The following is a 20,879-nucleotide window of genomic DNA, read 5'->3' on the forward strand; positions in this document are numbered from 1 at the left end:
GGCACAGCCCGGATGGAGCCCCTCTTGTCTGCGCCTCTCCCACTCTGGGCCCCTCCCCCCCCACGTTGTTGGGGGGGCAGTGGGGGGGCCGGGGGGAAGGGGCGGCCCGAGGGCCTCCCCGCACCCCCGCCACCGCGCCCCGCGGCTCCAGCCGGGCCGCGGCGCATCGCAGGCGCCCGGCCGCAGCTGGAACCCATTACGCCCCCAGCTCCTCTTGGGACGTCTCGGCTAATAAGTGACCCTCTGTAAATGTCAGGAGTGAGTCAAGCTCGAGCCGCTGCTGCTTTCCCGTTAGCGGGTGGTGCCGCGGACGCCCGGGGCGGGGGCCGGGACGGCGGGAGGGCGGCGGGGCGGGCGGAGGGGCAGGGGCCTTCCTGGCCTAGGAGGAGGCTTCCTGGACTTGACCGTCCCGCGGGCCTGTGGCGGTTCTTGCCTCCCCGCTGGGCCTCGGTTTCCCTGCGTGCAAACAGGGCTCAGGGCAGACAATGGCTGAGCCTCTGCCAGCAGCCTTTCCTCCCTGGAGGACAGGAGAGGCCTTGGTGGTCTTGGCGCCCCTCCCCGGCTCCGCCCGGAAGGGGCAGCAGGCACCTCCTCCCTTCTCAAGGGGCGCTGCCCACCGCCCACCCAGCGTCGTGCTGAAGGGCGTCCGCTGGGGCGAGTGTGGTGAAGCTGCCTCCCCAGGACCTCCCAGGGTTCCTACACGCAGGTGAAGGAGGGGCTGGGTTCCAGGTGAACCGGACCCGGGGGGCAGGGCCGTGGAATCCAGTGCCAGGCGTTTGCTCGGTGTCTGCCCATCACCCAGCTGCTGTTGGGTTGGGGCCAGGGCTTCACCAGGTGTCACGCCAGAGCCCAGGCCTCGGGGTGACTCTGGCCGCTCTGGTGCTGCTGGAGGAGGAGGCCTTGCGTCCAGGCAGATGTGAGCAGAAGAGACCGGGCAGGGGGCTCAGGAGGAGGGAAGGGGCTGAGATCGTACCAGGGCAGTGGGGTGGGGGCAGCCGGGGTGCGCCCAGGAAGCCCTCCGTCCCCACCAGCCTGGGCCTGAGGGTCAGAGCCAGGTGGAGGGGTCACAGCCTCGAGAGGGTCTTCAAGGAGGGCCGGGAGGATCAGCGTTGGGGAGGACAGGCAGGTGGGAGGCTACGCAGCGGTCCCTCGCCAGGGCCCCGGGCTGGGAGGGAGATCTGGGGAGTCTCGGGTGGGGGTCTTGGGAAGCCAGGGGAGGGGAGGAGCTGGGCACGTGGTGGCGAGTTTGAGACGTCTGGGACCCTCGGGGGCGGTGGGAGGACCCTGGTTTGTCACCCTGGAGAGTCACTGGAGGGGACACCGTCTCCAGTACCCCCTGGAAAGCACCTGAAAATCATACCGCACGTGCAGCAGGACCGGGGGGCCAGCTGTGTGCTGTCCTGGCTCCTGAGCGAGCCTGTCTCGTGGCCCTCTCACGTCCAGACGTTTCATGCTGGTTTAGAGTTGGCTGCCTCGGCCCGCGGCAGTCACAGGCCCCTGGACGTCCTCCCCACAACCAGCACCGCGACTAGACCCGGCGTGAAGGCCGGGCCTGGGCCCGGGGCTCTGGAGGGCACCCCAGGCCCTCCCCCGCTGTGCCATCCTCGAGGAGCCAAGAATCCCCAGGGCCAAGGCAAAGTGCCAGCTCAAGCCCAAGACCCCAAGACCGGTCCCTGGATACCCAGGACCCAGGACTTCCCACCCACCTCCAGGCCTTTTCGGGCCTCTTCCACGGCCGTCAGCTGCTCTAGACAGCTAGGAAAGAGGGCCATCCCGTGAGCCTCCCGCTGCCCCTCCCTCAGTTCCACCCACCCTGTCCCGGGACCGGCGCCTGCCCCTCCCAGTGGACAGCTGGCTTTGTCCTAAAGGGAGGTGTGTGGGTGGAGCCTCAGTCTTTCTACCGGTGGTCAACCCCTTCCCCCACGGGGCTCTGGGCCTGCCGGGTGGGGCTCAGACCCCTCCCTGCCAACCGCCACTGTGAAACTTGGGAGGCTGCCTGCTCCAGGAGGGCTGGAGGCAAGGGCCCTGTCCCCTAGTGTCCCCAGAGAGGTGCACCGTGAGGGTCCGTGCCGCTCCCGTGGAGGCAGAGCGAGGCCGGTAGGCAGGGCGAGGTGATGCCCAGGCTAGGAGTTCTCCGGTCCAGCTCTTCTTTCCTCCCCTGTGCTCAGAGCAGCGCCAGGATGGGCAGGGTGCCCTCCCACTTTGCAGGTGGGGAAACCAAGCCAGGTGCCTCGGGCGACCTCAGCCTCGCCCAGTCCTCTCCAGGGCACTCTGCTGCCACCTGGGAGGCCCCGTGGGAGCCCCCACTAACTCCAGCGGGTGCGTGTGGGGAGCCAGGGACCTGCCAGCCCCAGGCATCTCTGAGCGGGTGTTTTTCAGAGGCTGGAGGACACCGTCCTGAGCCCCACAGCCAGCAGAGAAGACCGGGCACTGACTGTGCGTGGGGGAGGCTGGCGGGCCTCCCCCGCCCCCGTGCCTGCCCGCATCCGTGAGATCGTGGTGGGCAGCCTGGGCGAGGAGCCACCCCAAGGTGAGGGTCACCAGGGAAGCTGCAGAGCAGCCAGTCGGAGTCCAGCTTCAGGGAGCCAAGGCCCCCGCTTGTCCCTTGACCAGGCTGGGCCCTCCTGGCCCGTCATCTGCCGCTGTGCTAGGGCGAGACCCACAGCCTCCCACGGCGTCGCCCACGAGAGTCGTGAGTCCGTCCCCAGAGCGCGCTCACCACGCGGCACAGGGACCGTCCCCACCCAGCACCGCGCTTGTGTCTGTCACACGTTTGTGAGAGCCAGTCTTGATTTCATCTGTGTTCATGTGTCATTAGGTGACTGCAAACCCTAAAGGTGGACACACGGGAAGCACAAATGCTGAGCAGCCCTCACCCCTGAGAGCTCTGCTCCCCCAGCCCCACAGGCCCCCTTGCCGTGTCCTCTCATGTCTGTCACCGCAGCGCGCGAGGCTGGGTCCCTGCTCCAAGGCCACCCAGCCGGTCAGGCAGCCCAGCCCCAGCGTGTGCCCCTGAATCCCTCCTGCGGGGGAGCCCGACACCCCTTTCTGAAGTGAGGGGCTCTCCAGCCTCCTAGAGGAGCCGGGGGCCTCCCTGAGTGTGTTCAGGAAAAAGAAAGCCCATTGTGTGGTTAGAAAAGCAACTTATCGCTCAGCGATGAGATCTGGTTTCCCAGAGTCAGCAGTTCCCACTGCCTGACGGGGTCCAGGCCACCCCACACCCTCTGCTGGAATTGGTCTGGGGCTCTCCCTGGGCGTGGGTCTGCCTCCGGGTGAAATGTGAGCGGGTGGAAGGCCGCCCACAGGAGAGGAAGTGAGGCCCGGGGGTGAGGTGCGGCTCCCCCACCCTGGGGTCTCCCGGGAGACAGGGCAGACCTCCGGTGGGGCAGGGCACGGGGCTGGGGGCTGGCCTGGCCGCACGCTGACCGGGTTCTGCGCCTGCAGGGCTGCGGGACCCGCCGGCCACCCCAGCCCAGGTGCAGGAGGAGCTGTCCCGGCTGGAGGACCTGCTGGCCCAAGCGGGCGCCGAGCAGGACGAGCTGGCCCGCAGTTCCCATGCGGTCAGCGAGCGGGTGAGTATGCACGGGGACGCGTGGCAGCCAGAGGGGGGCAGCCTGGCCCGGGGTGACCAGCAGGCCGGTCAGTGAGTCTCAGGACATGGAGTGGCAGAGGTCCCAGCCAAACCCTGGGCAGCAGATGGAGAAGCTGAGTGGCGGGTGAGAGCAGGACAGGCGCCCAGGGCTGTTGACTTAGGCACTGACCTCCGTCCCGCCTGCTGGGAGCCCTGGGGGACAGCCGGGACAGCCCTGACCCGTTGGCCGCAGTGCCCAGCCGAGTCCGCGCACGTGGCAGCTCCTGCCGGGGTTGGGGGTGGGGGGTCGAGCCCAAAGGAACCAACGGGGTCCTGCTGAAGAAGTGGCCCCGCCCCCAGCCCCACCCCAACAGCCGAGGGTGGACAGACCCTGGACACACCCTCAGCCCCGGGTCCTCTCTCCTCAGTTCCCCTGGGCAGCTGCAGTGCCTTCCAGGGTTACTGGCTGCAGCAAGAGGCCGTTTGGCCATGACATGTGGGGCTGGGAGGGCCTCCCGGTGTGTAGATGGGGAAACTGAAGCAGAAACTTGTTGGCCAGAGCCTCTGTCCCATGTCTGTCACTCCAAGACGTGATGGCTTCTGAGGCAGGACTGGGCTGGGGGTGCCCGGCCCACCGTGTGGGGCACTTGCACCCCTGTGTCTGCAGAGCCCCCCTGCTCTACATGGCAGGACAGATGACCCCACTTTCCAGATGAGGAAACTGAGGCTCAGATCTGGTCCGAGTCGTCCAGGCCACACTGCCTTTGCTGGGGCTGAGACCTGACCCGAGTCTGGCCCGTTGTCTGGCGCGACCGGTGACCAGTGCTGAGTGCCCGAGAACCCCGGGCTGGCCTCGTCGTCTCTAGGGTCCCCAGGGCTTCCCAGGGTGGGCGCTCACCAGCCCCACAGAGGGGCTCTCTGCCCCGACCCCCAACCGTTGCACCTGTTCTCATCACCAGCCCCACTTCCGGGAGCCTCTCGGAGGCAAGACTGGGAGGGTTCTCCTATCCAGGCGGGGCCAGGAGTACTTCAGTTGAGCTCCCGCCCTTCCTGGGACGGCCTGGGGTGGGGGCGGGGGATCTTCCTAGCACAGGGTGGGGAGATGTGGGGAACAAGAGGGCCGATGGGAATAGAAACCGCAGAAATGCTGCGTCCAGATTAGGAAACCTGTGAGTCAGTGAGATGTGAGCTCGCGGTCCCGGCAGCTCGACACCCCTCCTGCAGGCCACAGAGGAGCCCGGCCTCCCCAAGTTCCCCCAAGCCGCCTGGCGGGGCTGACAGGGGTCGGGGGCAACGTGACTGTTTGGGGGCATTTCCATCCCGGGTGGACTCCCAGCCCCGCCCTGGCCGCCACGGCTTTGCTGGACGCCCCTCCCGCCTGCCCCGCTTCTGCAATCCCGCTGGTGGCTGCGAGAGGCAACTCACCTCCCTGTACGTGGCCCTAGGCCTGCCACAGGTGTGCCTTCAGCTCTGCCGACCTTCCTGCCTCAGCCCCCCACCGGCTGGCCTCTTGGGCACCTACATCCCCTCCTCGGACACCCCGGGATGTGCTCTGGGCCAGCACATCTGGGCGCCTCCCCCAGCACCTCCTCTTCCACTCGGAGTTCAGGTGGCCATCTGCTCAGGCTCCAGCAGGCTCGGGGGCAGGCCTGGCCCAATGTGGGTAGCTCCCCGGCCCTCCAGGCCCACCTGGGGCTTCAGGTCCACTTACTGCGGGCGTGGTCCCCACCCACCTGCTGGATGAGGGGCTGGGAGCCTACAGAGGTTCGAGTACAGGCAGAAGGGCAGCGGCCAGACCTGCTCTGCATCTCAGCCTTCCTGCCCCTTACGTGGCCGAACCAGACCCTGGGAGCCCCCTCCTCAGCCGCCCGTGGGCAGTTGGCACAGGGCCGTGGTGTGGACGGCTGCCTGCCTGACCCGTATCAGACCCAGCGCGACCCCAGCCCCAACCTCAGCCCTTATCCCAGCCTGACCCCCACCCCTTCTGGGGACCCCAGGGCAGCCCCCTCACCCCTCCCTGGGAGGGCTTTGCGCCAAAGCTGCCCCGCCCACTGGGCTTGGACGTGTCCAGCTAGGTGGGTTAATGCCCCTTCCAGCTGCAGGCCCGGCTGGAGAGCACCGAGGCTCGGCTGCGGAGGTCGGAGCTGGAGCACAGCGTGGACCTGGAGGAGGCCCTCGGCCAGCTCGAGGCCGCCAAGCAGAGGTGAGGCCAGGCAGGTGTGACGGGCAGGGCGGCAGGGAGCTGGGGCAAGACCACGAGGCAGTGGACCCCACTATGCCGTGGGGCTGTTGGCAACTCTTCCAAAGGGACTCCAAGTCAGAGCGAGGAGGGGTCGAGCAGGGTGGGGAGGAGCCCCCCACCCCAGGCCTCGGGCGTGGGGTGCAGGCCCCACAGGTCAGGACGTTCTCCCTGGCCACCTGCCCCCTGGTGTGTCAGCCCCAGGCCCCCGATAGCTGCTGAGGCTGGTGGTCTGGCCAGTACTGCAGGCAGGTCGCCGGAGCTTCCCACGGCCCTCGGCTGGCCCTGCCGACCCTGGGGTGTCCGTGGGTGCTCCCCTCAGCCCCACTCTTCTGACTCCAAGGCCCCCTTGGCTTCGCGTCGCTCTGATTTCACGATCGGACTCATTTGTGCACCACTGGTACCCGTGTGTCACACACCAGCCCCCCAGAGGTAGCCCCAAGGCCCAGAACACAGCCACGGAAAGAAAGGGCATCTCTCCACGCTCCCTGCAGGAAGGACAGAGGGAGGGGCTGAGCCCCCAAGGCCGGCTCCGTCTCCAGCCCTGGGGGAGGTTAAGCCATTTGTGGAAGACTTCCCGGACTTGGTTCATCCTCAGGGACTCTGGAAAGTGAAGAAGTGCTGAAAAGCATTTTGAAAACCAGTTTTGGAGAAGCGGGGGTGGGGGTGGGGCTGGGGGCTGGGGGGGGTTGTTCATTAGCCTAGTGGAGGCTGATGCCCAAGGAGCGGAGCGGAGCAGAGAAAGCCTCTATGGCCTCACAGCCTGGCCGAAAGCCGCGGGCTCTGGAAGGTTTGGGGTCCCCGACTGCAGCCAGGTGCAGAGCCGCCCTGGGTGGAGAGAGGCCCCCGCAGTCACGGAGGGGCTGCCCCCTCCACGGGCACGCCCGACTCCCTCTCCCCCAACCCTGCCCTGCTGTGGGGACGGCGCCTCCCTCCCAGCCCTGGCACCATCAGCCAGGCTCCCAAGGCCTGACCCTCTTGCTGGTCTCGGGGTCCACCTCCACACCCCGGGGAGGGGGGAGCCGGCTGCAGGTGGTCCGTGCCGCTTGGGGGCCGTCTGGGGGCTGCACCGTCGCGCAGGGGTCCTCGGGGCCTGGGAAGTCGGGGCCTGGGTGTCTGAGCACGTCTGTAAGGAGAGGCCAGCCGCCCACGGCCACGCCGTTCCGTCCCCACCTGTCCAGGAGCACGGGCCTCTCCCAGGTGAACACCCTGCTGCGGGACCAGCTGGAGCACATGAAGGAGGCCAACGACAGGCTGTCCGAGGAGCTGGCCAGGACGGCAGGCAGCGTGCTGCGTCTGCGGGCCGAGCTGGAGCTGCGAGAGGTGCTCCCCGCTCTCGCCCGTGGGCAGGGGGACGCCTGGTCTGGCGCCCGTGGCTGGAGTGGGGCGGACGGCAGGGGCCGGGAGAGGGCGAGCCGGCGTCTGCTGTGGCACCTTCGGGGGGGCAGGGCCACTGGCCTACTGCCACGCCACGTGTCCCACTCGGCTTGGCCACCACAGTCTGCAGACGGGGGACACCGGGTAGGCTTGGGGAAAGGACCCCATGGCCGGACTTGGAACGTAGGCTGAGGGCCCAGCCCTGGCTCTGGCCTGGCTGCCCGGCTCTAGAGAGAGGAGGGGTCTCCGGAGGCTGGACCCGCGGTCAGACTCAGAGGCGCCTGGGCTGCACCGCGGTCCCGCTGCCCCCAGCCAGGCCAGCAGGGCCCCCGCAGCCTCTCCTGAAACCCTCAGCCCTGGGGCGGGGGGTCAGGGCCCAGGGCTCCGGGCCTCGGCCTCGCTGGTGGCGGATGCTGTGTTCACCCTCCCCGGGGCGGTCGCCGGCGGCAGGACATCCAGCACGAGGTAGCCGCACACTTGAGACGGGTCAGCCGCGCCCCCGCCTGTCCACGTCTTCCCGGGCGGGCTCGTGACCTCGGCCCCAGCCGCCCCTAGACGTCCCCACGGTCCTGCCAGTGTCTGCCGCGGGCCCAGACTGGCGGGGGCAGAGACCGAGGTGGTCCCTGGGTGCCCGGGCCCCAGGCGGACCCCGCACAGGCGTCCCTCAGACAAGCCCACCGCAGCGGGGCCGTCCCAGCACGTCCCGCGCGGATCAGGCAGAGCGGGCGGCCGGGCCCCTGTGCCTGTGCGGACGGAGCCCCTCCTGCCGGACGGCTGTCTGGGTCAGGAGCCGAGCGGTCCCTCCGGCGGCAGCCCCCCCTGCACGGGGACAGGAGCGGGTCAGAGGCTCAGGAGGGAGTGCGGTCGTCGTCACAGGGCGGTCGGTGATGTCAGGGCTCCCACGTGGGTGGGGGGGACGTGGCAGACACACCGCACCCCCGCCTCGGCCGCTGGGGACGCCGGCGCCCTGGAGACGGGCCTCGGGTTCTCTTTGGCACTGGTTTATCGAGGGTCTCTGTGCCCTCTTGGCCTTGAAAACGGCTCTCACTCTGGCTGGCGGCTATTTCTCTCAGCGCCTGAAGGACATCCTCCGTGTCTCCTGGCTTCCGAGCCCCCGCCAGGCGCTGGCTTCCAGGCCCGCCGACGCCTGCCCACTGCCCCCTCGCGGAGGGCATCCGCCTTCTCGCTCTGGCTGCTCTGAGCTACTGCTGTGACTTTGTGCTCCGCTGGCTTCCTGTGATGTGCTGACGCCGTGCAGATTTCTTTTGGTTTATCCTGCTTAGGACCTCAGGACGCTGTTCTTCCCTTGTTTTTGGAAAGCAGCCGTCACCTCCTTCACGGTCGCCCAAGCCCCCCTGCCCCCCCACCCCCGCCCCCGCCCGTGGACCGTACCCATCCCTGCACTCCCTGCCTCACTCTTCACCTCCCCTACTCTCCTTCTCCAATCGCCCTGGTCTACGTTGAAGATAATTTCGTCACGTCTACCCTTCTGGTCATCAGTATTCTCTTCTGGTGTCTAATGCCTTGTTAAACCTGCCTACATGGCTTAAATTCTAAATATGGTATGTTTCATCTTTAGAAATTCTGACTTTTATTCTATTTTCCACGTCTTACTCTTAACTTGCGTTTTCGCGCCTCTCATGTGTTCGTTGATGCAGGTTAGAAATCATTTACTTTATGGTCTGTGTCTCATGTTCTGACATCTGAACTTGTTTAGCTGTGAGTCTGTTGTTTCTGCTAGTTCTTGGTCGTGGTGCTATGTTTCCTTGTGTCTTTGCTGGTTTTTTAAATTTTTTTAACTAAAAGAGCTGCGTATCATCCTTGGGACACTGAAAATTCTTTGAAACCTGGAATGAGTGTGTTATGTTCTAGAAAGGGTATTCGTTTGCTTCGGACAGGTTCTTAGGGGCTCAGACAATCTTTGGGGCCACATACAATGTTCAGCTTTATTATTTTTTTAAAAACCAGCCCGGTTTTGTGAACACAGGCTGAACGCTGCACCAAGGACAGCTCGTGGCTCCAAATCCACAGGCAGATTCTTCCTTGCTGTCTTGGTCCCTCCAGGCTTGGTCCCTCTGCAGCAGAAATACCCCGGCCTGGGGGCTTATAAACAAACATTTATTTCCCACAGCTGTGGAGGCTGGGTGTCTGAGGTCACGGTGCCAGCCCTTGCGCGGCTGGTGAGGACCGCTTCCTGGGTCACAGACCGCACCCTCGGGCTCTAAGCGCACGTGGCGGGAGGCACAGGGCGGCTTGTGGGGCCCCTTTCATAACGGAACGAACACCATTCACGAGGGCGGAGTCGAAAAGCCCCGCCTCCAGATACCATCACATTGGGGGTTAGGTTTAGACACGCGAATTGTGGGGGACGTTGCACCTCCTGCGGCGCCCTGCAGGCAGGTGTGTGTGTGGAGGGGGTGTGCACACGTGCGAGTACGCGCTGCTTCACACATCTCTAGCACACCTTACTTGGAGTGCAGCTTGGGGGGGTCACGTCCATGTGTGAGTACACGCTCCCTTGGGTGGACCCTAGGCTCTCCCCTCTGTCCCCAGAGCCCCGGTGGTCAAGGAAACATGTTCAAGGTGCCGCTGGACGCGTCCCCCTCGAGGTCTCGACTTTACTGGCTCCTGGCCTGTGTGTCTCTTACCATGCCGGCCGCCCAGCCTTGCGCTGAAGAAGCTGTAACGTCGTCACGGGGCCGGCGGGACCAGGCATCCCCTCCTCCGTGTTCCCAGGAGGGATGTCTCATCCCTGCGCGTCGATGACCGCCGTCGGGGGGTGGGGTGAGGGGAGCAGGTGCACACAAGGCTCTGGCACCAGGCACAAAGGGTGTCCCCTACAGAAGGCAAACAGCAGAGCGTTACGGGGCTCAACGGGGCACCTCGGATGTGGGGTCGGGGAGGCGATCAGCAAGGGCCTCACGAAGGAACAGGCGGGTGTGTGGGTCTCGAACCGGCGGGCCGGCAGACCGTGAAAGCGCTTTGTCGGAAGCTGCCCTGAAAAGTGCCAGGCGGGCCTCTACTAGGCAGGAGGGGCTGCGGGAGCTCCGGAAAGCACGGGGCGTGGTGAGCCTCCGGGGGTCCCTGGAGGTCAGCGTTCAGGACGCAGCCCCGTGCGGGGCTGGAAGGGGGCGCGGACACAGGATCTTCTGGGCTACGGCTCAGTTCCCTGCACGTCTGGCGCCGCCGACCACACGCGGCTCCATCCCGCCCCTGCCCCCAGCTCTCCCCCCACCCCGTCCCCTCCGGCCCACAGCCCAGCAGCGGCCTCCCGCTGCACCCCACAACCTCATCACTCTGCCTGGTCCTGGGGGGCCCCCCACCGCCCCCCACCGCCACGGGCTCCTCACGGCAGAGACCTCTGCCTCCCTGGCACCTTGAAGGGCCAGGCCCCACCCCGGACGTCCCCGGAGCCCTCCGAGAGTGAGTGCTGCTCTCTTGGTCCTGGAGGAGAAGGGAAGGCCTGTTTCCTCAGGTCGTCCCCCCACCCCAGCTGGAGGACGGGCGCCGCGTGCTGCCCACGCCCCCCCTCCCCGGGGGCCAGGCTGAGTGCGCCCGGGTCCCGCCGCTGGGAGTGGTCTCCGCCTCAGGTCCTCTTGGGAGGGGAGCAAAGCTCTGCCCCAGGGGGATGACTGGTGTTGTTCCGGTAGGTAAGCCAGGGGGCAGGGGCCCAGGAGGGTAATGGCAAGGCCCTGCCCCCCGCCCCCTGCAGCCTGCGGAGCGGGTTGTGGGGCGGTGGAACGGGGTGGCAGGGCTCCCCTCACCCCTCAGCGTCTGGCCTCCGCGTGCAGTGGACGTGAGCCTCTCGCTTTCAGGCCCGGCGCACTCGCTCAGGGCAGCCCCAGGAAGTCCTACTCCTCCGGAGACAGGTCACGGCCCTCCGGGGACACCTGGCTGAGCTGCGTGCAGCCACCGAGAGGTGCGTGCCAGCCAGCCTGCCGGGCGTGGGCCCCTGCGGGGTGGGGAAGGAGGGCCTCTGATGTGCTGGGCCCAGGCACCAGGCCCTGCACGCTCCGGCCCCGGTGCAGCAGCGGGGGCTCAGAGCCCCTTCCCCAGCCCCACCTGGACCTCGGGTGGCCCGATGGGAGCGGTGGAGACAGCAGGAGTGGCGGGCAGTTGGGGAGATGGAAAGCGGACAGAGCGGGCAGGAGGGGTCCAGGGGAGAGGTGAGGGCGTAGCCCAGCCAGGGAGACGCTGCGGGAGGGAGCGGATCTACACGATGCAGCTCCGGGGTCCCTCCTTCCTTGCCAGGAACCTCACACGGTCTGTCCGGGGCCCTCGAGGCCCGGAGGGTAGAAGTCCTGCTGGAGGTGGACAGCCCGTCCTGTCCAGCCTGGACCAGCCCCTGCTCACCCCTGCTGGCTGGGATGCCACCTGACGGGGCCTCTCCTGAGGACGGCAGGGGAGGCGTCTTCTGCTGCGGGCCTGTCACCAGACCCTGCCTCTCCTGCCGGCGTGGAGCCTGCGGGCCAAGCCCACGGACGCCCCGAGGCTCAGCTGGGGTGCCGCCTTTGTCTCCCAGGGGCCTCGCTGACATGCGAGCGGACGCAGCCAGGACGGCCCGGCGCCTGCACGTGGCCTGCCTGAACCTGGGCTCCAACCTGCGGCTGACGGCCCGCAGCACGGCCGGCGCCCTGGAGCAGCAGCTGCGGGACAAGGTGCGGGAGATGCTGCAGCTGCAGGGCCGCTGGGACGCGGAGAAGGTGGCGCTCCAGGCCAGGTGGGTGCAGGGGGGGGGGGACCATGCCCGCTGTCTGCCCAGCGACCGCAGTCCTGGGACTCCGCCCACCTGCAGCTTCACCTCCCGATCTCGCCCCCCATCCTGACCCCTGGGCGCTTCCCCTGGTGCCGCCACGGCTCACCGTCACCATCCTACCCCGAAGGCAGGCAGCTCCCGACCGCGTGCAGGCAGAGCTAGAGCCCTGGGACCAGGCGTGTTTCCGTGAACACCGCCGTGGACGCACTTGCACGGTTCCCCCGTGGCTGGTTCCAGAAGTGGAATTTTCAGGCCTAAGAGCACATTCTTCCAGGGGTGGACGCTTGTTCCGAGGGACCCAGAGGGGCCAGGGTCCACCCCCGGTTATCAGGGGAGGTTCTGGGCATGGAACCCGCGTGTGGTGCTCGAAGGTCTCGGGAGGGCAGCTCCTGCAGGAAACTGGAGGCAGGTCCTGATGCTGCGGGCGCTCTTCCGGGACCTGCGGCTCACGCGGTCACCAACGCCCTCGGGGAGCTGCTGAACCCACCCCACCCCAGCCGGCCCGAGAAGCACCACGCGGGCCCGGGGGTGCGGGAGGTCCGGTGCAGCCCAGCTCGAGGGGACAGCGCCGGGGCCTGAGACAAGTGCTCTGGGCCCAGGAGAAGGGAGACCTGGGTGCCGGTGGTGGGGCGGCTGGCGGGGGAGCCAGAGGTCTTTGAGAAGAAGGTGTTTCCTGGGAAGGAAAGACCATGAGGTCACTTACAGTTAGACTCACGGTGGCTGAGGAGTTCCAGGCAGAGGGAGCCGCCGGGGCAAACGCCCGCAGGTGAGCACGGCACCTGCCGCACGCCAAGGACGGGGGGTCTCGGGAAGCCACACGATGGGCTGGAGAGCCAGGGTCAGGGTCAGGGTCAGGGTGGGGGCCTTGAGGGCTGAACTCGGGCTCTGTGCTTTACCCCCAAGACAGCGGGAGCCACTGAAGGCTCTGTGTCTGGAGAGAGGTGTCTGACCGGAGTGGGGACTAAGGCCCACTCGGACAGCGGTGGCGAGGCCAGAGGGCAGGCCGCGCGGCAGGAGGAGGCAACGGAGCACCTGCCGGTGCCCTGGGCTCCATCCGTTCTCTGCGCTGACGGCCCCGCCCCACCCCCAACTCCTCTCCAGGCTCTCGGAGCAGGCGCTGCTGGTGGAGGAGCTCACAGAGCAAAATGCAGGCAAGGAGAGAACCATCTCTTCCCTCAGGATGGAGGTTCAGAGACTGGTATGTGGGGCTGGGAGAGGGCGGCTCGCGGTGGGGGCGTCAGGCCTCTCTGAGCAGCCTGTCCTCCTGCCCACCCGCCCCACCTCCCCATCACAGGAGTCCCAGCGCAGCGGAGGCCAGCGGGCACCAGGCGACTCGAGGGCCAAGGTCGAATCCCTGCCGCTCGTCTTGGACAGCATCACAGAGGTGCAGGCCCGCTCGCTCGGGTCCCTCCCGCGTGGAGCGGCGGATGGGCTGCAGGGTCCCGGTGTTCCCGCTGGCCCGTGAGGTGGTCTGGAAGGACACGTTTGACCTCAACCCTGAGCTGTCTCCCTTCCGCCCCTTCCTCTCTGCGCCCTGAAGGTGGCCCAGGCAGATGCAGGGCGCCCGGAGCCGGCGTGGAGCAGCCGCGCTGAAGGCGAGGAGGCGCAAGGCCGACCGACGAGCCCGCCTGGCGCCGCGTCCCCCCCACGGGCCCGCTCCCCGGCCACCCCGGACCCCGCGCTGAGGGCCGTGCAGGCGGCCCTCGGGGGGAGGCAGCGGCAGGAGCAGGTGGGCTGCCACCGCGGCGACGCGGGGCCCCGTCCCCAGCGGAGCAAAGCCGCAAAGCCCGCCGGGCTGAGACGGGCCGTCACGTGGCCGCCACGGCTCCCCAGAGGGGCTGCCCCCAGGCACCTGGCCTTGGACCCCACACCCCGGGGAGGGTCTCCGGTCTGAAGTGCATCCCTTCTCTGGGAGTCGGGACCCCTGGCCGGCTTCAGTGATCAAAGGCCCAGCCAGGCCCCCGGGGCTCACACCGCACCCCACTCGCGGGCAGGAGCTGCGCCGGCAGCTGGAGTCCTCCGAGGCGGCAGCTGCCGAGCTCCGGGAGCAGCTGTCCGAGAGCCAGCGGGAGCTGCGGGCCTCGCGGAGGCTCCTGCAGGAGCGGGCCCGGGAGCGCCAGGACCTCCTGGGCAAGCTGGAGGCGCAGAGCCAGGAGGCGCAGTGCCGCCGCGTGTCCAGCGAGCTCCTGGGAAGGTGAGGCAGGTGGGCTGGGCGCACCTCCTCCAGGAGGCCCCCCAGCAGAAGGCAGGACGGCCTCCCGGACAGAGAGGGCTCCTGGCAAGGCTGCCTCCCTGGCCCCTTTGCCCCCCAACCCCTGCCTGCACTGAGCACACCCCCTTTCTCCTCGTCTGAGCCCATGTGGGGTGTGTCTCCCCAGGACTCACTTCCCAAAGCCCAGGCTGAGCACGTGCCCGCCCCTCGGCCTGCATCCCAGCTCCTGGGAGCCCGGCCTGTTCCCACGCTCCCCTCCTGGGAGCAGTCTGTGCTCTCTCCCGCCTCCCCCCTGGACCCCTCCGGGGGGTCTCACCCATCCTTCCCAGGTGGTCCATAAAATTCCCTTCCCGGCCCATCCGTTGGGGTGGCCCTGTGTGCGCCCCGGTGTGTCCTGAGGCTCTCGTGTGCGTGGTGCTGTCGGCCGTGAGGCTCCCTGGGTGCTTCTGTGCCTCTCGCTGTCCTGGGGCTGGTGGGGGTGAGGGCTGTGGGGAAAGAATCCCCCAGGATTTATAGTCCTGAGTGAGAGGCTCGGTGGGGCTTCCCAGATCCACACGCTGCCTGAGCTGGGATGTGGCCCTGGGAGCGGGCTGGGGGCCCAGGAAGGCTTCCCGCAGCAGGGAGCCATGCGGCGGTCGACAGGACCACCTTCCGTGCTTCCCCTCGCTCACCCCAGGGGGTCAGGACTCCAGGTCCTTCTGGGCTGCTCTTCTCTGGGTGGCCTGACAGTGCACTCCGTTCTGAGACGGGAGGTCAAGGAAAAAATTAATCGCAGTCCCGCTCTTGAAAGGCACACAGGCAATGGGCAAAGAGAAGGGAGCGGATAGGCTCGGCGTGGCACAGGGGAGGCGGGGAGGGCCTTCCCGGGGCACAGGAGCAGAGGCCACCTCCCCACACCACGGAGCAGAGGCCACGGGGGACCACGGGGCAGCTGTTAGCAGGGCCCTGCCTTCACACCCATGGGTTGGCAGGGCTGGTCTGGCTGCAGCGTCCTGGAGGCCAGGGGCGGGGGGGCAGAGGAGGCCCCTAGACACGGGGACCAGGGGCCAAGTCCAAGAGGCATTTGGGCAGTGGGGCCTCAGGACTTGGTGCTTCAGGGCACGGCTGGAAGGGGAGCAGCTGAGGTCCCGGTTCTGGCCGGTGGGCGACGCGGAGACGTGGGGCAGGGGTCACCTGTGGGCCCTGCTGGGACGGGGGCGCAGGCCTCCGGGGCCGGCCGTCAGGGAGGTGAGCGGCACAGGCAGACCGGGAGCTGTGGGGGCTCCGGGTGGGCAGGCGTCCCCCGCTCCCCGCCGGGCTCTGCAGGACTGGCTGAGCTCGGCCTACGGGTGCGGACGCCCGAGCGCAGGGACTGCCCGGGGGGCACGGCCTCCCGTGCTTTAGGGGTCCCCCAGGGCCACTGGGAGCCGGGCCAGCCTGCAGGTGTCCACCCCACTGGACAGGCCAAGGGGGGGCCGAGGGGCTGGACCTTCTCGCCCCTCCCCATGCGGCCCTGAGCCCCGGCCCCAAGCGGCCTCCACAGCCCCCCTGCCCTGTCCACCTCCCGGCCCTCGGCCGCCGAGGCGTGACGGTGCCCACTGAGGGTCCCTCAGCTCCCCTCCCCTGCTGCACGCCCGGGACCCCCCCAGCTTCTGCCTCCCCTGCTCCCAGAGAGAAGGCAGCTCTGGAGGAGGTGGTGGAGGAGCTGAGGGGGAAGGTGGACGTTTCCGACAAGGAGAAGCAGGGGCTGGAGGCCAGGAACGCAGAGATGCGGAGAGACCTCCTGCGGTGCGCGGAGCAGAAGGAGGCGCTGGAGCAGCAGGGCCGGAGGCAGCTGGAGGCCAGGTGGGCTGCCCCGGCCACCCGCGGGCTGTCCCCTCCCGTCTGGGCCCCGGCGTCGTGGCCCGCTGGTGAGCCCGCTCCTTCCCCGGCCTCATCTCGGGGTGGGGGTGCCCTCGTGAGACAGCAGGCAGGCCCCGCCCACGCTGGCTGTCACCCACCCCCACCCAGACACCCATCCAAGTCCGGCCCAGCGCCACCCCTGGGCGCATCCGCCACCCCGGGCCCCGCCAAGGTGGGTGCCGCAGCTCAGCAGCCCCTGGCCTGCAGGGCAACCCGTGCTCCTCTGGGCCCCCTGCCCGCTGGGTCCTTTGAGGTGGCCCCCACCTCACCCTGAGGCGAACGCGCGCCCTCTGCCCTCTGGTTTTCGGGTCCCAGTCAGGGGCGCCTGGAGCAGCTGGAGGAGAAGGTCTCGGGGCTCAAGAAGGAGCTGGTGTCGGCCCAGGAGGCACTGAACGCGGCGCAGCTGCAGAGGGACACCCTGGAGGGCGAGAGGGAGGGCCTACACAGCGCCCTGGCCCGGGTACGCCTTCCGCTCCTCTCTCGCACCGGCGCTCAGCCCACCTCCCCCCACGCACCTCTCTCCTCGCCGGCCTGGGCCCTCAGGCCATCCCCAGAGCCCCCAGACTCAGCGGTGGCCTCCCCGGTCCCTGACCGTGGGCACCTGCCCACCCTCCCTGGCGCTGGGCACCGCTGCTGTCAGGGTGCCCTGTCCCTTGGCCGCCCATCACCTCTCTTGCTGCCGTCAGGGGTCACCGTCTGCCCCAGAGGCCTCTCCACCGTGGGCCCCCTTCCAGCAGGCCCAGCTTGCACACCTCCGTGACGGGGGGCTCCCTTCCTCCCTGGCACCAACAGCTCGGCGCGGGGGAAGCGCTGCCCGCGAATCTGAAAGTCCCTCCCCGGCTTCCCTGCTGGGGTGCCCTCTGCCCCCGGCCCACCCTAGGCTGAGTCCAGCAGAGCCGACCTGGAACTGCTCGTGACCCGGCTCAGGTCGGAGGGGGCGCAGCAGAGGGACTGCCTGGCCAAGACGGCCGCCCTGGTGGAGGGGCTGGCGCAGGACAGAAGCTCCCTGGACCAGCTGGTCCTGCAGGTGAGGCCAGGGCCCCGGGGGACGCACCTTGCCCCAGCGTGGCTGTGGGGCCGGTCCCCACCCTGGTCCCCCGAGCTCGGGGCCCTCCTCCCACCCGTCCCCTGCCCGTCTTCTCCCCTCCTGGAGCCGGGGGTGCGGGGCGCAGGGCGCGGGGCGCGGGCCGGCACACGGACCCCTCCCCCCGCCCCCCGCCGGCAGCTGGAGCAGGAGCGGGACCGGCTGCGGGAGCGACAGCAGGAGTCGGCACAGCAGCGGGCGGGCGCCCGGGAGCAGCTGGCGCGGCCGGGGCAGCAGCTGGAGCGCATGCGGGCAGAGCGGAGGGGCCTGCAGCGGGCCTGCGGGCGCCTGGAGGAGCGGCTGGAGCGGCTGGAGGGGCAGGCGGCCTGGCTCCGACGAGAGCGGGCCCAGCTGCGGGAGCAGGTGGGCCAGGTGAGGGCTCCGCGGGGCTCCTGGGCCCTAGGCCCACCCGGCCGGGCCGCCTCTGGGGCGGGCGGGCGGGCACACGGGAGTCACGCTGGTTCAGGACGTCAGCACCGGCGCTTTCTAACTGCGATGCTGCCCGAGCGGAAGCCGGCTTCCCCGTGGTGGGAGGTGGGGGACAGGGGAGGGACACACAAAGAAGGATGTTACATCAGTCCTGTCCCCGGCGTCAGGGCCTGGGTTCTCCCTGGGTCAGAGTGGAAGGCCTCGGGCCCTGTGATGCTTGCCCACGCGGGGAAAGGCTCCGCGGCTCCTCTGCGGTCTTGTTTCTCTCCTTCCTGGACCACATCCACACAACAGAGCTGCCTCATCCCTCACCCACTCACGCCTTCCTGCGTCCATTCCCACGTCTGTTGACGTGGATCTTCTGTGGAGGAGGTCAGACTCCCCGGGACGAGACACGGCAGCACCTTTGGTTTCTCCTGACCCTGGCCTCCTCGGCCCACATGGAAACCCTGTCTCTGCAGAGTCTCTGGCCCCCAGTGGCATTCACACTTCATGGCCTGTCACCTTTGGGACTCAGTGCAACCTCTTTCTGTTTCTTAGAATCTGTCCTGTCCTTTTGGGGGTCGTCTTTTCCTCTTTTTTGTCCAAGCGTGATTACACTCGGTGAGCCAGTGCCCAGCCACCCCCGCCATCGGGATGCAGACATCTCCACCCAGCAGGCTCCCTCGTGTCACGGCCACCCGGGCGGCCTCTGCCCTGACCACCACCACGGACTGGCTTCGCCTGTTTTAGACCTTGTTGTAAGTGGAGTCGTGGGGGGGCGACTTGATCCAGCGTCTCTCCGTCAATGCGACATCTTCGAGAGTCACCCCAGCTGTTAAGTGTATCGAGAGCTCCTTCTCTTTGACTGCATAGTAACGTTCCACCACGTGGATGAAGCACATCCGCTCACCCCTTCACCCGCTGCTGGGCTGTCGGGTTCTTTCCAGTTTGGGAGTGGACAAGACTGCCATGAGCATTCGTGTGCAAGTTGTGTACGGGTGTGCTCATTGCTCTTGAGTAAGTACATAGGAGTGCCATCGTGGAGTCCCTGGGTAGGTGTGTGTTGAACTTTATAAGAAACTGCCAGGCAGTTTTCCGAGTGGCTGTACCGTTTTACTCACCAGCAGCTCGGGAGGCTTCCAGGTGCTGCTCAGCTTTGTCAAGGTTCGGCATCGTCCTTCTTTATTTTTTAGCTATTCTGTGTGTGTGAAGTTACCTGTCATTGGGGTTTTAATTGGCATTTCCTGATAATAAATAGCATTAAGCACATTGCACATTTTCATGTGCTTCAAATACTCGCATATCTTATCCCGTCAAGTGTCTGTTCAAGCCTATTGCCTGCTTTTCCTGCATTTTCATATTTTGGTTGTGGATATGTATCTTGTGGAGATATATATTTGGTTGTGCATATATCTTGGCTACAAGTACTTGGTCAGACAGATGTAGTCATGTGTGTGTGACTTGCCTGTACGTTTTCTTAACAGTATTTTTGATGGACAGAAAAGTTTACCTTTGGCAATATTCAGCTTACCAAGTTTTTAAAAACATATGGTTAGTGTTTTCTAGGTGCTGTCTGGGAAATTTTTGACTAGCCCAAGAACAGGACAATATCCTCCTCTGTTTTCGTCTAGCTCTTGGGTCTATGACTCATTTCAAGTTGATTTTTCTGTACAGCAGTGGTTCTCAAAGTCTATTCCTCACACCTGCAGTCTCAGTATCACTTGAGAGCTTGTTTAAAATGCAAATTTTCAGCTGCCCTCCCAAAACCTACTGAATCTGAAACTCTGTGGGTGGGGCCCAGTGATTCCGATACACATTAGGATGTAAGAACCACAGGTGTGTGGTATGAAGTAGGAACTGAAGTCCATTATTTTTCATACTAATATGCTGTTGTTCCAGCACCAATTTTTGAAAAGACTCTCCTTTCCTCCCTGAATTATCTTGGCAATTTGTTGAAAATAAATCAATCATACATGTGCATGTATGTGCCCAGATCATATTGTTGCAAACTGATCTATTTGTTCATCCTTTCACCAAAACCTCACTGTCTTATCCTTCTTTTCAAGATTGTTTGGCTGTTCTCAAACCTTTGTGTATTCATATACATTTTAGAATTAGATTGTCAACTTCTATACCTAAAAAAGCCTGGTAGAACCTTAATTGGGATTATGTTGAATTTATAGATCAATTTCAGAAGACAACATCTTAGCTGTATCTAGTTGTCTATCCGTGAACATGGTATATCTCTCCATTTTTTTTCCTTACTTAATTCCTCTCAGCTGTGTTTTGCAGTTTTCGGTGTAGAGGTCTTGCACATCTTTGATTAAATTAATTCCTAGATTTGAAAATGTGCCTTGGTTTTTCAATTTCATTTTCCTATGTCCATATAGAAATACAATCTCATAGATTAACTTTCAATCATGCAGCCTTGACAAACTCACTGATAAGCACCAGAGTTTTACATGTACATAATCATATTATCTGTAAATAACAACAGTTTTACTTCCTTTCTGATCTCAGTGACTTCTTCTCTTAATTCACTTGCTAAAGACCTACAGAACAGAATTGAAAAGAAGCAGTGAGGCTGGCCATCTTTCTGCCAAACCCAACCATGGGGAAAGAATTCAATATTTCACCATTAAGTGTGATGTTATCTATAAGCTTTTCATAGATACCTCTATCAGATTGAGGAAGTTCTCCTTTATTCCTAGCATGCTGAGATTTTTTAAAACTTATGAATGGGTTTTGAATTTTGTTAAATGTGTTCCCTGAATCTGTTAAGGTGATCATGTCATCATTCTTATTCTGTTAATATGGTTACTTATATTGGTTTATTTTATTTTATTATTTTTTATTTTTATTTTTTTATTGGCTGTTGGGTATTCATTGCTGCACAGGCTTGCTCTAGTTGCCGCAAGCAGGGGCTACTCTTCATTGCAGTGCACAGGCTTCTCATTGCGGTGGCTTCTCTTTTGGGGGGGCATGGGCTCTAGGTGCACAAACTTCAGTAGTTGCGGCATGTGGACTCAGTAGTTGTGGCACACGGGCTTAGTTGCTCCGTGGCATGTGGGATCTTCCCGGACCAGGGATCAAACCCATGTTCCCTGCATTGGCAGGTGGATTCTTAACCGCTGCGCCACCAGGGAAGCCCTATTGGTTTATTTTTGAATGTTAAAACAACTTTGCATACCTGAGATAAACCCTACTTGGGCATAAGTTAATAGCCATTTTATATATATTTTTACTCAGTTTCATAATATTTTGTTAAGGATTTTTACATCCATATTCGTGAGAAACATTGGTCTATAATTTTCTTATTAATATTTTTGTCAGATTTGGAATTAGGGT

At 64.8% G+C, this 20,879-nt stretch overlaps 1 protein-coding gene across 1 annotated transcript in view; it reads left to right on the forward strand.

The window, feature by feature from the left end:
- Positions 1-485: 485 nt before the first annotated feature.
- The window catches only part of CROCC2 (ciliary rootlet coiled-coil, rootletin family member 2), a 59,478-nt gene continuing 39,084 nt past the window's right edge, over positions 486-20,879 (forward strand). Inside the window, 16 exon segments of the mRNA XM_057746525.1 lie at positions 486-663; positions 803-916; positions 1,803-1,876; positions 2,380-2,536; positions 3,445-3,572; positions 5,668-5,774; positions 6,992-7,133; positions 10,979-11,106; positions 11,710-11,907; positions 13,045-13,141; positions 13,484-13,672; positions 13,938-14,137; positions 15,806-15,979; positions 16,352-16,496; positions 16,917-17,063; positions 17,262-17,492. Coding sequence (XP_057602508.1) covers positions 486-663; positions 803-916; positions 1,803-1,876; positions 2,380-2,536; positions 3,445-3,572; positions 5,668-5,774; positions 6,992-7,133; positions 10,979-11,106; positions 11,710-11,907; positions 13,045-13,141; positions 13,484-13,672; positions 13,938-14,137; positions 15,806-15,979; positions 16,352-16,496; positions 16,917-17,063; positions 17,262-17,492 — 2,409 coding nt within the window.

The sequence above is a fragment of the Hippopotamus amphibius genome, chromosome 8, assembly GCF_030028045.1.
Source record: "Hippopotamus amphibius kiboko isolate mHipAmp2 chromosome 8, mHipAmp2.hap2, whole genome shotgun sequence".
Taxonomy (NCBI): Eukaryota; Metazoa; Chordata; class Mammalia; order Artiodactyla; family Hippopotamidae; genus Hippopotamus; species Hippopotamus amphibius.